At 37.8% G+C, this 12,616-nt stretch overlaps 1 protein-coding gene across 1 annotated transcript; it reads left to right on the forward strand.

The window, feature by feature from the left end:
* The first annotated feature begins 3,127 nt into the window (after nucleotides 1-3,127).
* leap2 (liver-expressed antimicrobial peptide 2) lies at nucleotides 3,128-5,473 on the forward strand. Its single transcript, XM_008435348.3, has 3 exons — nucleotides 3,128-3,336; nucleotides 3,667-3,854; nucleotides 5,278-5,473. Exons 1-3 carry the CDS (start codon nucleotides 3,259-3,261, stop codon nucleotides 5,330-5,332), a joined length of 321 nt encoding a protein of 106 aa, XP_008433570.1. The 5' UTR covers nucleotides 3,128-3,258; the 3' UTR covers nucleotides 5,333-5,473.
* Nucleotides 5,474-12,616: the final 7,143 nt, after the last annotated feature.

Below are 12,616 nucleotides of genomic sequence, written 5' to 3' on the forward strand. Positions count from 1 at the left end.
AAGGAGACGGGTCTTAGTGCTGTCAATCATGCTTATGCACATGCTGTTCACAACTTCCTCCTTGCTCTCTGTTAGGCCAGAGCAAGTTCACCACAGCGAATAGAACATAGAAGAGCATGATTGGCTGTTTCTGACGGAGCGGTGTATTTCTTCAGGTGGCCATCAGAGCACAGAGAGGAACCAGAGGAGCTTGATTCATTCACAGATTATCTCTAATGTATCCTATCATGGTGACAAGTTTAACAAATATGTAAACTAAGGATTATTTCCAAATGTAATGGATTTATAACATTTTTTAAAAAGATCATATAATATTTCAATGCATTGAACTTGATGCTTGTCATATTTTGAAAATCATGTTGTGAACAGACCTAAAAGTCCAGCACAGACAAACTAAAGTAACTTTAAGAAGGGCATCTAAATTAGGTGAAAGGTCAAATACAATACAATACTTCTTAACATTGTAAATTAGTTAAGAAGTATTACAAGATCTTTCCGCTTGGTGTTTTGTAACTTATAACATGATCCCAATCAACCTCCGGTACACAAGTAAAATTGTGAATAAAATGTAAATTTTCTGTCTGGTATAGTTATCAAGTTTTTTGGCTCATTTGCATAAAAGACTTGTTAAACTGAAAATGAGCTAATTTTCGTATTACTATCACAGTGTAGTTTTGGCTTTCAGGTAATCCCTTGAACAAGTGTCTGGGTCCTGAAACTACAAAAACTGCATTATTAGAATATCTATCATTTTGTCTGTAGAAATCTAATCTGTCATGCTGAAGGGCTACACCACGCAAATCTAAATCATTTCAAGTGAAAATAAATTTCTCAATACCACATATTATGTTTTATTTACTTCTTATTCCTATTTCTGAGAAAAAGAAGTGTCAGACATTATTGCAGCTGAACTGTTACCACACTGGCTATCAGAGATATTGGCCTTTAGTCAAGGCCTTTTCAAATTTAGGGACTTTCTGAGTAACTTATTTCTGTGAACATTAGCCTGCGCCGTGCACACAGCCAACACATGAACTGAAAGCCAGTCAGATGTGGTCATGTCTGACACCTGCCAAAAATCGGGACGCAAAGTGGAATTTGAGTTAAGCTTAAAGTTCAGAAATCATGGTGAAGTCAGACTTTTTAAAAACTTTCTTAACAAATATTAGTACTGAAGGGCAAACTGTAACAACCTTCATATCAGACATATCTGATAATGGCAAGTCTCTCTGAGAACGCCACAGTTCTTCTTTGTGACCTTTGATTGCTTGGTGGAACATTAGAATCAGCACTTTAGTCATATTGTTGCACATGTTTTTAATAGTCTATATTTCTGTCCTGTCAATTCAGATATTTTTCTGGGATATATTGAGTTGGCCTAACGCAGACTTTATGCAGGTTTCACCAACTCAAATCTAAGACTTTAATAAATAAATAAATAAATAAATAAATACCTATATTTCAACAGAGATGTACAAAAGCAATACAGAAGACCAAAACTATAAAATTTCTGGGGTTTTTTGTGGCTCTCGGCAGCAGTTTTACACGTTTCACATGGCATATGGCTCGCTAGCTAAAGCTAGAGAGAGAGCTGTAACTCGACTGTTGTGGCTCTGGTGTAGTTCCTCACACCAAAGCCATGACAGGTACCTGAAGAGTAGCAGGGCTAGCTAACTAGCTCTCTAGTTAGCTAGCTAACACGTGAAGCTTATTGTGTTATGGCAATTGTGATATTGCCATAACACAATTGCAATATTACATATAGCATATAGCTATATTGCATATAGCTAGCTATATGCAAAGAAGATAGCATATGACTAGCTGGAGAGCTATCCTAGCTTCTATTGGCCTGTTTGCAAGCTAGCAAGCATTAGCAGTTTGCTACTGATATCCTTAACTGTCTTGAGTCAGAATGGAGTGAGTGAAAATGTTTGACTGATAAAAAAATCCTGCAAGAATAAAACTACATAGAATATATAAGGTTAAGTAGTCCTGACATGACAAAATGTAAGACCTGTGATTAACGTATTTAAGGCTAACTTACATTCTTAACCCAAGACATGTTATGGCCAACTTTTAGATAGATGAATTTAAGACTTTTTAAGGATGACATTAGCAGGGTGCTAATGAGGCTCTTCTCCATTTGGAGACTTCATCATCCCATGGAGTCTGTTAGGGTCATTCTGATGAGTCATGTTTGATGATAAATTATGACACACACAGTTCATATCAGTCTTCTTGACACAAAACTTACAGGAATTTAAATAATGAAGCATGCATGTCTTCAACTCAGGAGCATGTGCACATTTAAGTTACATAATTTACTGTTAAAAGTTGGTATTTTTAAATATTCCTATAGTAAAGGGAGAGTTGGAGGAACAATCCAGCTGTTCCATCTAGTCGATGTGAACAGAACACAATGATCTTCACGTTGTTATCTTTTAAGGACACAGATACTACAAAGTTCTTGTTTTTGTTAGTTTGCTTTGCAGACTAAAGGACATTCCTACAAATGACTGCAGCAAAAATTGACCAAATTCTTCCTCAAAACAAAATAAACAGCAGCATGCTCAGACCTACCTCCTCAGCTAACACCTAAATGTATGAATCGCACACATGTGTACGCATGTGACACGCTGAGGTCCCTTTGTGTCGCCTGAATCGCACTTGTTACAGCATATTGTACATGACTGTTGAGCTGAATTTGACTAATGCAGTAGCTGATGCACAACAGTACAAGGATTTTCTCATACTGATAGCATTTATGTATGAAAATTGAGTCAACATTACTTAATCTCTTACTGGAAGCATCGTTTTTCCAGTAACTTTCCACTCTGTTGAACATGGTTGATGGTTTGATTTATGACAACGACACTTTTCTGCAGACACACCATGTCTCGATTAGACAAAAAAGAGAGATAAAAGCAGACAAGGGTGCAAGGGGTGGGGGGTTATAATTACACTGCATGGACTGGAATTCTGTCCCTCCCTCGTGTTCTCCCCCCTCTGGGATCTTGGCCTTACTATATAAAGGAGAACCCGACCCACACAGGTTTGCTCAGTCACGCAGATCTGGGTTGTACATTCAACAAAGCTGCAGCTTGAAAACTTTTGCTTCACTTCCAGAATCAGTCAAGTTCTCCTGCTGAGTTCTCGATTCATCTTTGGACATCAGGGAATCCACCTGGTCCAGGATAAGTCCAGAGGTCTTTAGAGATAAAAGAAACTGATCCAACTTTTTATAAGTCCATTGAAAGGATGGAACAGCAAAGCTTCTTCACTCACAGAAAAGCATTGGTGGTGATGTGCATTGCAGTATTTTTGCTGGCACAGCAGGTAAGGAGACTATTGATTTGATTGAAATGTGGGAAGTTCTTTTGTGGCTATTTTAGGGGAGATACATACTGATCTTAAAATGTTTTAAGTTACAAATATAAAATTCAGTTGATCTTCCAAAAAGTGGATGATCATCATTGGAAGATGTTAAAAATGTTGATGTTACATTGCTCAAATTTTATACACCTAGATTGATTTTGCTCTTACACACCAAAATCCAATAACTTAGAGACAGAAAATCAAAATCAACATGGTAGTTTATCGACTTGTGATGAACTTTCAACAACTAATAGACATTCCTGTGCATTTTCTTTTTTGTGTGGTTGCCAGGCACACGCAGGTCCGCTGGTATCACGGCTCCAGTCTGGCTCTGACCAGATCCGAGACGTAAGGGGGGAACACACAGAGCACATGCTGAAAAGAATTGCCCGCATGACCCCTCTATGGAGGATCATGAGCAGCAAACCATCTGGAGCTTTCTGCCAAAACAACTTTGAATGCGCGACTGGACTCTGCAGGTAACAGGAAAAAAATTATATTTTCAGAAATTAAACTGAGCTGTTGCCTTGCAGCAAGAAGGTTCTGGGTTCGATTCCCGGCCCGGGTCTTTCTGCATGGAGTTTGCATGTTCTCCCTGTGCATGCGTGGGTTTTCTCCAGGTACTCCAGCTTCCTCCCACTGTCCAAAAACATGACTGTCAGGTTAACTGGCCTCTCCAAATTGCCCCTAGGTGTGTGTGTGTGTGTGCATGGTTGTGTGCCCTGTGTGTCTCTGTGTTGCCCTGCGACAGACTGGCGACCTGTCCAGGATGTACCCCGCCTTTCGCCCGAAACGTTAGCTGGAGATGGGCACCAGCAACCCTCCCGACCCCATTAAGGGACAAGGGTGCAAGAAAATGGATGGATGGAAATTAAACTGTGATGCATCATTACTGTATCTAAGAATGGTCCCTTACTAGGTGTTAAAAGTTCAGGTAGTAGGGAAAATGTTTAAGTCCACTAGGACTTACTTCTTGTGGATTATAAATTGAACATAGCATGAAGGAACAAGAAGGAGAGAAACGTCACTTAAAGTTATGTCACATCACTAGTTACTAACGAAACTATTGACTAGCCTTTTAGCTTGGACAAAATGTTACTAAGCCAAAACATTTAACTGGTTTTAAACTTTATAACTGACGTACATTTAAATTCATATACAAATACAAGTGTCATAAAGTAACTTAAGTTGAATTTGTTTTAATTTCCATTTGGGTAATGCTTGGGATTAGTCATTAGTCGCAATCACTGCTGAAGCTAATTCAAGGCGAAACTAAGTGTATTTTTTCCCTTCTATTTATCTAAATACTAAAAAAAAAATTGTACAATACCGTGTGCGCAAATTATTTAGTAAGAAACAAAATGCCTGAAGAGCAAACAGTTTTCTTCTACAGTTTTAGCTATATTCTGAATTCACGGCAGTCGTGTTGCATTCAAAGTCAGAGACCTTTGGCTTTCCAACTTGACATGACTTCATCAAAAGACTCTGAATTTGATTATTACCTCACAAAACAAAAATAGAGCAACAACCTTTATTTTATTACACTTGCATCATCAGCAATAGTAGACCCTGACCTGCTTAAAAATTCAGTAGCCTAACTTACATAGCTAAGAACATTGTGGGTTTTGCCTCATATTTTGTGTAATTCTGAACAACTTGGAGATTAAATATTTCTCGTGAAAGAAACAAAATTCTAAGCAAAGAAATTTTGAATCTTGATAGATTTTCTAAGAAATTCTAATTTTTCCCCATACACTTTAGCTTTTCTTTGTGTTTTTTTTGTTTTGTTTTTTTTTTTAGCAAAAATGACCAGGAGGAGTTGGGGCTACATGTTACTGTTGTTAACTATTCTGTCATGTACTGTATTTTTTCATAACATTAAAAACTTCTGTCTGTCCTCAGGGAGGGACGCTGCTCTACAAACCAACGCCCCTCGTCAGAGCCTGTGAAATATTAGATGCTGCAGGACGCCACCAGCGAGTTTACATCAGCGTACAATCCCAATCTGGATGCATTCTGAAAACTAGGATACAAACTATATTTTTGTCTGGATCATCTGAATTTGTATTTATAACTATGAGAATTATATCTGCACAGCTACTTGGATTTATTGCCAATTTAACTACCAGAAAATGTATACAAACAGCTAAATATGTGCATAATTTTGTATGAAGTGAGGAAAGTTACCAAAAATGACTTTGGTGCTATGATCTAAAAGCCCAAAAATATAAGATTTTTGTTTTTGGGATGTTCAAGTTACTTTAACCTTGAACTTCATTCTACACCCTTCCTAATAACACAGGGATGGTTGATAGTTCAGTTGGATTCTTGTGATATAACGATAATGACCCATAAAAAAAACAAACAAAAAAAACAGACATAAGCTACAAATCCCACAATTTTTACGTCCTCTGGACAGAACTGGCTTAAATTGTTTTATTAGATTGTCTTTTATCTGTAGTTTTATTCTAATGACAGATGGTAGGAGCAGGAACCGACCTACAGCACAGAGACTCTTTCACGACCTTCGCTCCTTCCGATCTTAGTCAAAAGTTGATGTCATTATGCTGTTTTGAAGTACGCATGCATTGCTTTTATCTCAAGAAAGTCTACGCAGCAGAAGATAACCTACATTCGTACAGTGATGTGATTAGCAGAGCACGGAAACCCTAAACTGAAATGCTTTCAACAGAAAATTACAGATTTTTCGTCAAAATACCAATAATTATTTATTCTCTAGAAGAGGCTGTGTCCTGCACAGCTGACAAAAGACTAAGAGAGATTTTAAAATGAACAGCGCTACATGGATCAAACTTTAAGTTGGCAATGATAAACTATATTAAGTTCTAAAGGGAGAAATAATTTTGTTTACAGGATAAAATCTCAGACATATTTATATGCCTTCTTTGTCTAAATGTCAAAATTGTTCCTGTTTGTGTTTAGCTCTTATTTTTGGTTCAGTCTAGAATAATTTATCACCCTGAATTGGTTGTCTTCAAGCGCTCAACATGGATCCAATTCATAACCACGAGCTGCACGGCCTTCACGTTTGCACATCTATCCCCTGACACTGGATGGGTTTAGAGTCCTTTTTTAACACGCCTGCAGAGTTTACATCACGCACACAGCAGGCTGAGTTTGATGTTTTGTGCACTTTGTGTGTCAGAGAGAGATTTTAGTTGGACTGCACTTTTTAAATTTAAATATCGTTGTACTGTACGGTGTTACAAACATGTAAAAGAGTGGAAGAAAAGCCAAATAAAAGCTTTTGAAAATGGATTCGGTTTCATCTTTTCAATCAGAAGGTTTTTGCATTCATGGTGTGTGTTGCGTTTCTGGAACGCAACAGAGCGAAAAACAAAATGGCAGCGGCTGCTAATCAAACATTTGGATTCACGTTTGGAGCAGAATATTATTTTCAGTCATTCTACAGGCAAAGAGATTAAAATATTTTAAATAGTTGCCCTTCTTCCCATGCATCAACTCTCTTGATTGCGTCTTTCATCAGACAAAACCAAAGTGTAAACGCTTGGCCATAACGCATAGCATGCCTGTAAAAAACAAAACATACATCTCATAACTGTCAAGCAAAGTGGGGAGACGTCATGAATCTCTTCAGGGCGCAAAACGAGGGCAAAAGAAGGAACAAGAAACAGTAACAGCAGACGTTTAGCCAACTTCATCAACCCTTTCATTCATCCAGCCATTGTTGCTATTTATCTGTCCTTTACATCCTAAACTTGATGAAAACTTTATATGGACGTACAAAATTCAGTGGTGAGTTGCTTGAGGCTGATTGGATCCTTTAGTCAATGGTTGTTAATTTTACTGCTACAAACTGTTTGGTACTTATTTAGACTTCAGCTCATGGAAACATCTGCTTCATGGAGTTTTGTATGTTTGAGCTTAAAAAGGTCCTGAAATAGGATGACTGATTAATTTTGGTTAATATTTTAAGCACCCTTAACGATTCAGCTAAACTTGACATTGCCCTGTTTATGTACTTCTTATAGTGTTTTTGACATTTTTTGAAATGCACATCCTCCTTCAGTACATTTTTTCAATTCAAATTAAATTTATTGTCTTGAGTGAAACATATATGAATCAAAGGTCAAGTATTGCAGCAGTAAAAAGTTTCACAGAAATATAACACTGCAAAAACACAAAATCTTACTGAGTATTTTTGGTTTATATGGCTTAGTGTCAATATTTTAGCACATCTGAAATAAGACAAAACTAACAAACCTTTCAGCAAGATATAGGAGCTTCGTTTATAGTCAATAATTCCTTAATATTGATGAAAACGTACAAGTTCCACTGCCAGATTATTTCACTTAAAACATGGTGAAAAAGTCTTGGTATAAGTGAAGTAATCTGTTGATTGAACTAGCACTTTTCCATCAATATTAAAGGAATTGTTGACTTAAAACAAAGCTGCAGAAGAACTTCTTGTTAGTTTCGTCTTACTTCAAATGTACAAAGATATCTGCACTAGAAAACTGCACAACATTTTGTGGTAAGATTTGGTGTTTCTGCGTCTGTAGCTGGTTGTCATTCCCACTTTGAAAACCCCTGCAGACCCCAGGACCAGCAGACTTGTTTAACACAGACTGGTCCTTCTTTTTTCTCACCTTTGGTCAACTTGGATAGAAATTCCCTACAAAAGCGATTTGGAAGTGAAGCAAAGCATATATGAACAGAATCTTGATGCATATCTCTGGTGGGAACAGCACACCAGCTTGATTCCAGCACTAAACAGGAAAGCGTGTGAATCATAAAGCAACATCTGCTGCAGGATAATGACAAGACATCTGAGTCATACGCCTTGTATTTTTTTCTTATGCCACTCAAGGGAGCGAAGCCGCTGTCAAGAGTTTAAAAGTCAAACAGCCGCTGGTGTTTAAATCGTCAGTCTTTCACAATAACTGGACCGAGCCAAGTGTGTGAGGGTAAAGTTCTGTTGATTTCACCTTTGCATTGACCTTTGACATAAAAAATCACATTTACAGAGAAGCCATTAAGCATTCTGAAAGGCAAGAGACAAAGAGATGTGTTTGTTGACTGATTTGAACTGTTTAAAAGCAGCAAGCAGACCAACAGTGAGGTCGAGAAGGCCTAAAAATATCAAACTTTGATATCTGAAAAGTGTGGCTTATATTTCTGTCGATCCCACAATCGTGCAACAACTTTACAAACCCACCTTTTCCTGACATTACAGCTTCAAGTGTTTCAGAGGAATGTCTCTACCAGCTTTGCAATTCAGGGAACATTTAGTCCCCTGATTCCTAAATGGATTCCCTAAATGTGTGCTTCAATCTCAGCATAAACCCAAACTGTTCAAATCCAGCTCATCCAGTATAATTCAGGTGCCAGCAGCTGTGAAATGGGCTCACTGTTCGGTCTTTTTGGGGTTTTCTAATCTGTTTACTGTTCTCTTATGTGTTTTTGTAAAAAAAAAAAATGTTTTCGCTGTGATGGCCTGATGTTGACTTGGCCTCTTCTTCCTCTCCAGTCTGGGCAGAAGTCATCTGGCGCTCCTGTCCTGTACAAGCTGTTCCTCACCCAGACTGTGCTGGTTTGAGTGTGTGAGAGACGGGTCGAGGACTCCTGGTTGGCACTTGTTTAACAGCTCTGTCTGGACCTTCAGAGGCTATCTAAAGCTTTCCAAGCATGTGAGGAAGTCAGTTTGCTGTGTGGAAAACCCTGGCTTACGACACAGGCTAATTTTTCTACTCATACCATTAGCCTGCTTAGCTTAGCACAGCTTAACTGCATACTACTCTATTTTTAGCGCAGTTATGTCAACTTATCAACTTAAATTGTAAATTATTCAAGATAATTATAGACTACGAATTGTTTAATTATCTCATTTTCTTCTTTTTTGTGCTGCAGTGTAAAGTAGCTTTTTCTTATTATTGTAAAACATTAACCTCCCGATGGGACCAGGGATGGAAATTAGATTTTGGTTTGATTTGCTCTCAAATTATATATTTTTTGCACTTTATTTAGAAAAAAAATGCAAAAAAAATTTTTGTTTTGTTTCTGGTTATCACATAAATAAGTTATTAAAGTATTTTGTAAGGTAGCTATAAACTTTGTCCAAAATTTGTCACAAAGTTTTAACAAAATAATTCAAGGAAAAACAACAGAAACACCTTAAAGGTCAGACATTCGATGATATATCAGTAAAAAGTATCGGTATCAGCGATATTGGTCCTGTATTTTTATTTGGTTTCGGATCCTAAGCGATGCAGCATCATACTGTGGTACTGGGGATGTGTTTTATTTGTGGTTGAAAAAGTCTTTGTGTCTGAACCAACCACAACTTTTAATCTGTTGGGGTAACATTTGGACCCAGAAAGGAAAACCTACTGAGAAAATTAGACCTGACTGACACAGAAACATTGGCTAAAGACATTAAAGGTGAAGTGAAACAAATAAACAAATTGTCACAAATATCAACGCTACAGGTGATGTTTAAATCCTATATCTAAAAATAAGAGCCAAGTCTTGGGTTTAAGTTGATATAAACCAGACAGGGATAAATGTCAAATGCTTTTCACCCCGATTTCACATGAATCTGGTTTCACTATGTGCACCACAGGAACTCACTGACTAATCTGCTGAACCTGTTTTGAATGTTCAGCAAACGGCTTCCAGGCAAGGGGAATGTTTTCCATTCGCACCGCGATGTAGTTCAAGGTGATCCATCACCAGGTTCACTTTTTTGCCCGTTTATGACACACAGTTGACAGATTGGCAAGCGTGTTTGGAACACGTGTCAAAGTTTGATATTTTTAGGCCTTCACGACCTCACCGTCTGTGTTTGTCCAGGTCTGTCTGCTCTTTGGGGAAAAATAGAATTGGTCATTTTGGTCTTAATATTGTTAAACTTTGAACTCCAACAAGTTACACTCACATTCTCCATTTTCCACTAAGTGCTAAAATGCACTGTTGTAATAGCTGTGCCACCTACGTGTTGGTCTTTTGTCCATTGAGTCCAACCATAACTTGACTTTTTATGTGGCTTTTTTAGTAATAGCTTCCTCCTTGCCGAGCAGCTTTTAAGTCCAGACTAGTACGAGTTTATTAGTGGAAAACGATACTCTGTTTCAGGTTTAGTCAGCAAGTTTGCAAAGTGTTTTGTTCTGTTGGTTCCTACTTCAAGTTTCTTGGCATGGTTGACGGCGAATCTTAACGTCTTAACGATTGGCTAATAATCTTGAATACAAACACAGTTCCACAGAAAGAAAAAGACTATGTGTGAAACGGGTTTATAAAAGTTTTGTTTTTCAATATAGCTTACTTTTAATTTGTTACGACTTTTTGTCTAATTCAGTTTTGATTTGTTTTTAGAGTGTTTGCTGGTTTTTATTAGTTACTAGTTACACATTGCTAAGTTTCAAATTAGTTTTTATAGTCATTTTTGTTGTTTCATACTTTACTTTTTTCCCTCATTGCGCATTCACCTGTCCTTAGAGTTTGTGTGTTTTTACCTCACTGCAGCATCCATCTGTACACTAACAAAATTCAATGTTTTAGCAGATTGAGTTGACACAATTACACTCAAACATTCATATGGTCAGTAGCAGATTATTAAGTGCCAAATAGCAACACTGGACATGACGTACTCAGTAAAACACCATTCATATGTACAAGTTATTAAACAAAATGGAATAATTTTAGTCAAATGTGACAACACAGACATACAAAATTAACCAAGGTATAAATATGGAAAATTCTTCAACACAATATCTGAAATATATATATATATATATATATATATATATATATATATATATATATATATATATATATATATATATAGAATAATTCAGAAATATCTGTAAAAACCCTGTACAGCAAATATCTGTTTCTCAGCGAGTTCTAATCTCTCCTTACCGGATGAAAACCTGCATCACCGTCCGGTTCTAGTCTAATGTCTCCATCCTGACTCTTTGCCCTTTCTATCGTGACAATAAAGAATTTTTTTAACATGTGGAAAGCAACAGTGAGCGCAACTTCTGTACAGAAATTGAGTATTGGGTTTATTTCTGGCGTTAACTAGCAATGGATGTGGCAACATCTTGTTAGCTAACTTAATAGGATATACCGTCGTGGATTATTAACTAGTCATTTAGCCAACTTTACCTCCATTAGCTACTCAACTTACATGGTTTATTTCGAATAGCCAAGTTGGGTTTTTTTTTTACCTTTGGCTTCTGGCTAATTGCTCCGCTCATCAGCAGCTGGTGGTCTGGCCTCGGTGATTACGTAAATCCTAAACCGCGGCGTCAGAATGCGTTATGCTCGTGGTGCGTTTAAAGACGGTTCAGAAAATCCCCTTACCGCATCTTAACCGATTAAACAGTTGTAATGGCTGAAAAATGTGCCGTAGCGAAACGAAAATGAAGAGTATTGCATATGTAATTTCAGTATGTTTTAATTAGCTTTATAAACCTACGATAGAGTCCCAGTTTGTTGTAGTTTTTCTCCATCAAATACAATTTTTATATAGTTCAGTTAAACATCCATCCATCCATCCATTTTCTTGCACCCTTTTTCCCTCAGTGGGGTCGGGAGGGGTGCTGGTGCCCATCTCCAGCCAACGTTTCGGGCGAGAGGCGGGGTACACCCTGGACAGGTCGCCAGTCTGTCGCAGGGCAACACAGAGACACACAGGACACACAACCATGCACACACACTCTCACACCTAGGGGCAATTTGGAGAGGCCAATTAACCTGACAGTCATGTTTTTGGACTGTGGGAGGAAACCGGAGTACCCGGAGAAAACCCACGCACGCACAGGGAGAACATGCAAACTCCATGCAGAAAGACCCCAGGCCGGGAATCGAACCCAGAACCTTCTTGCTGCAAGGCAACAGCTCTACCAACTGCGCCACTGTGCAGCCCTCAGTTAAACATGTTTTCTCAATTTTAGTTTTAGTTATTTCGTTAGTTTTTGTCATCTATAGTAAAGTTTGTGTGAAAGAACTTTAAAGGTGTGAAGAAAAAGCAAGACAAGTTTGGGAGGAAATTCACACAGACAAAAAGAAGAGATGGCATAAAAACATCACGACCCAAATGTGGCAGGGTTATTATCATCGATTGGGCAATACTCGTTTTCTCATAATTCTGGTTGGTCATCATTCTTTTTCTGAAGCCTAAACACAAATCAGAAGGTGCTTTGGTGGATGTTGCAGACAGACCATACTTTTGCTTCATTTATTTTTTTAATCC

Source organism: Poecilia reticulata, chromosome 18 (assembly GCF_904066995.2).
Source record: "Poecilia reticulata chromosome 18, P_reticulata-male-v2, whole genome shotgun sequence".
NCBI classification, from domain to species: Eukaryota; Metazoa; Chordata; class Actinopteri; order Cyprinodontiformes; family Poeciliidae; genus Poecilia; species Poecilia reticulata.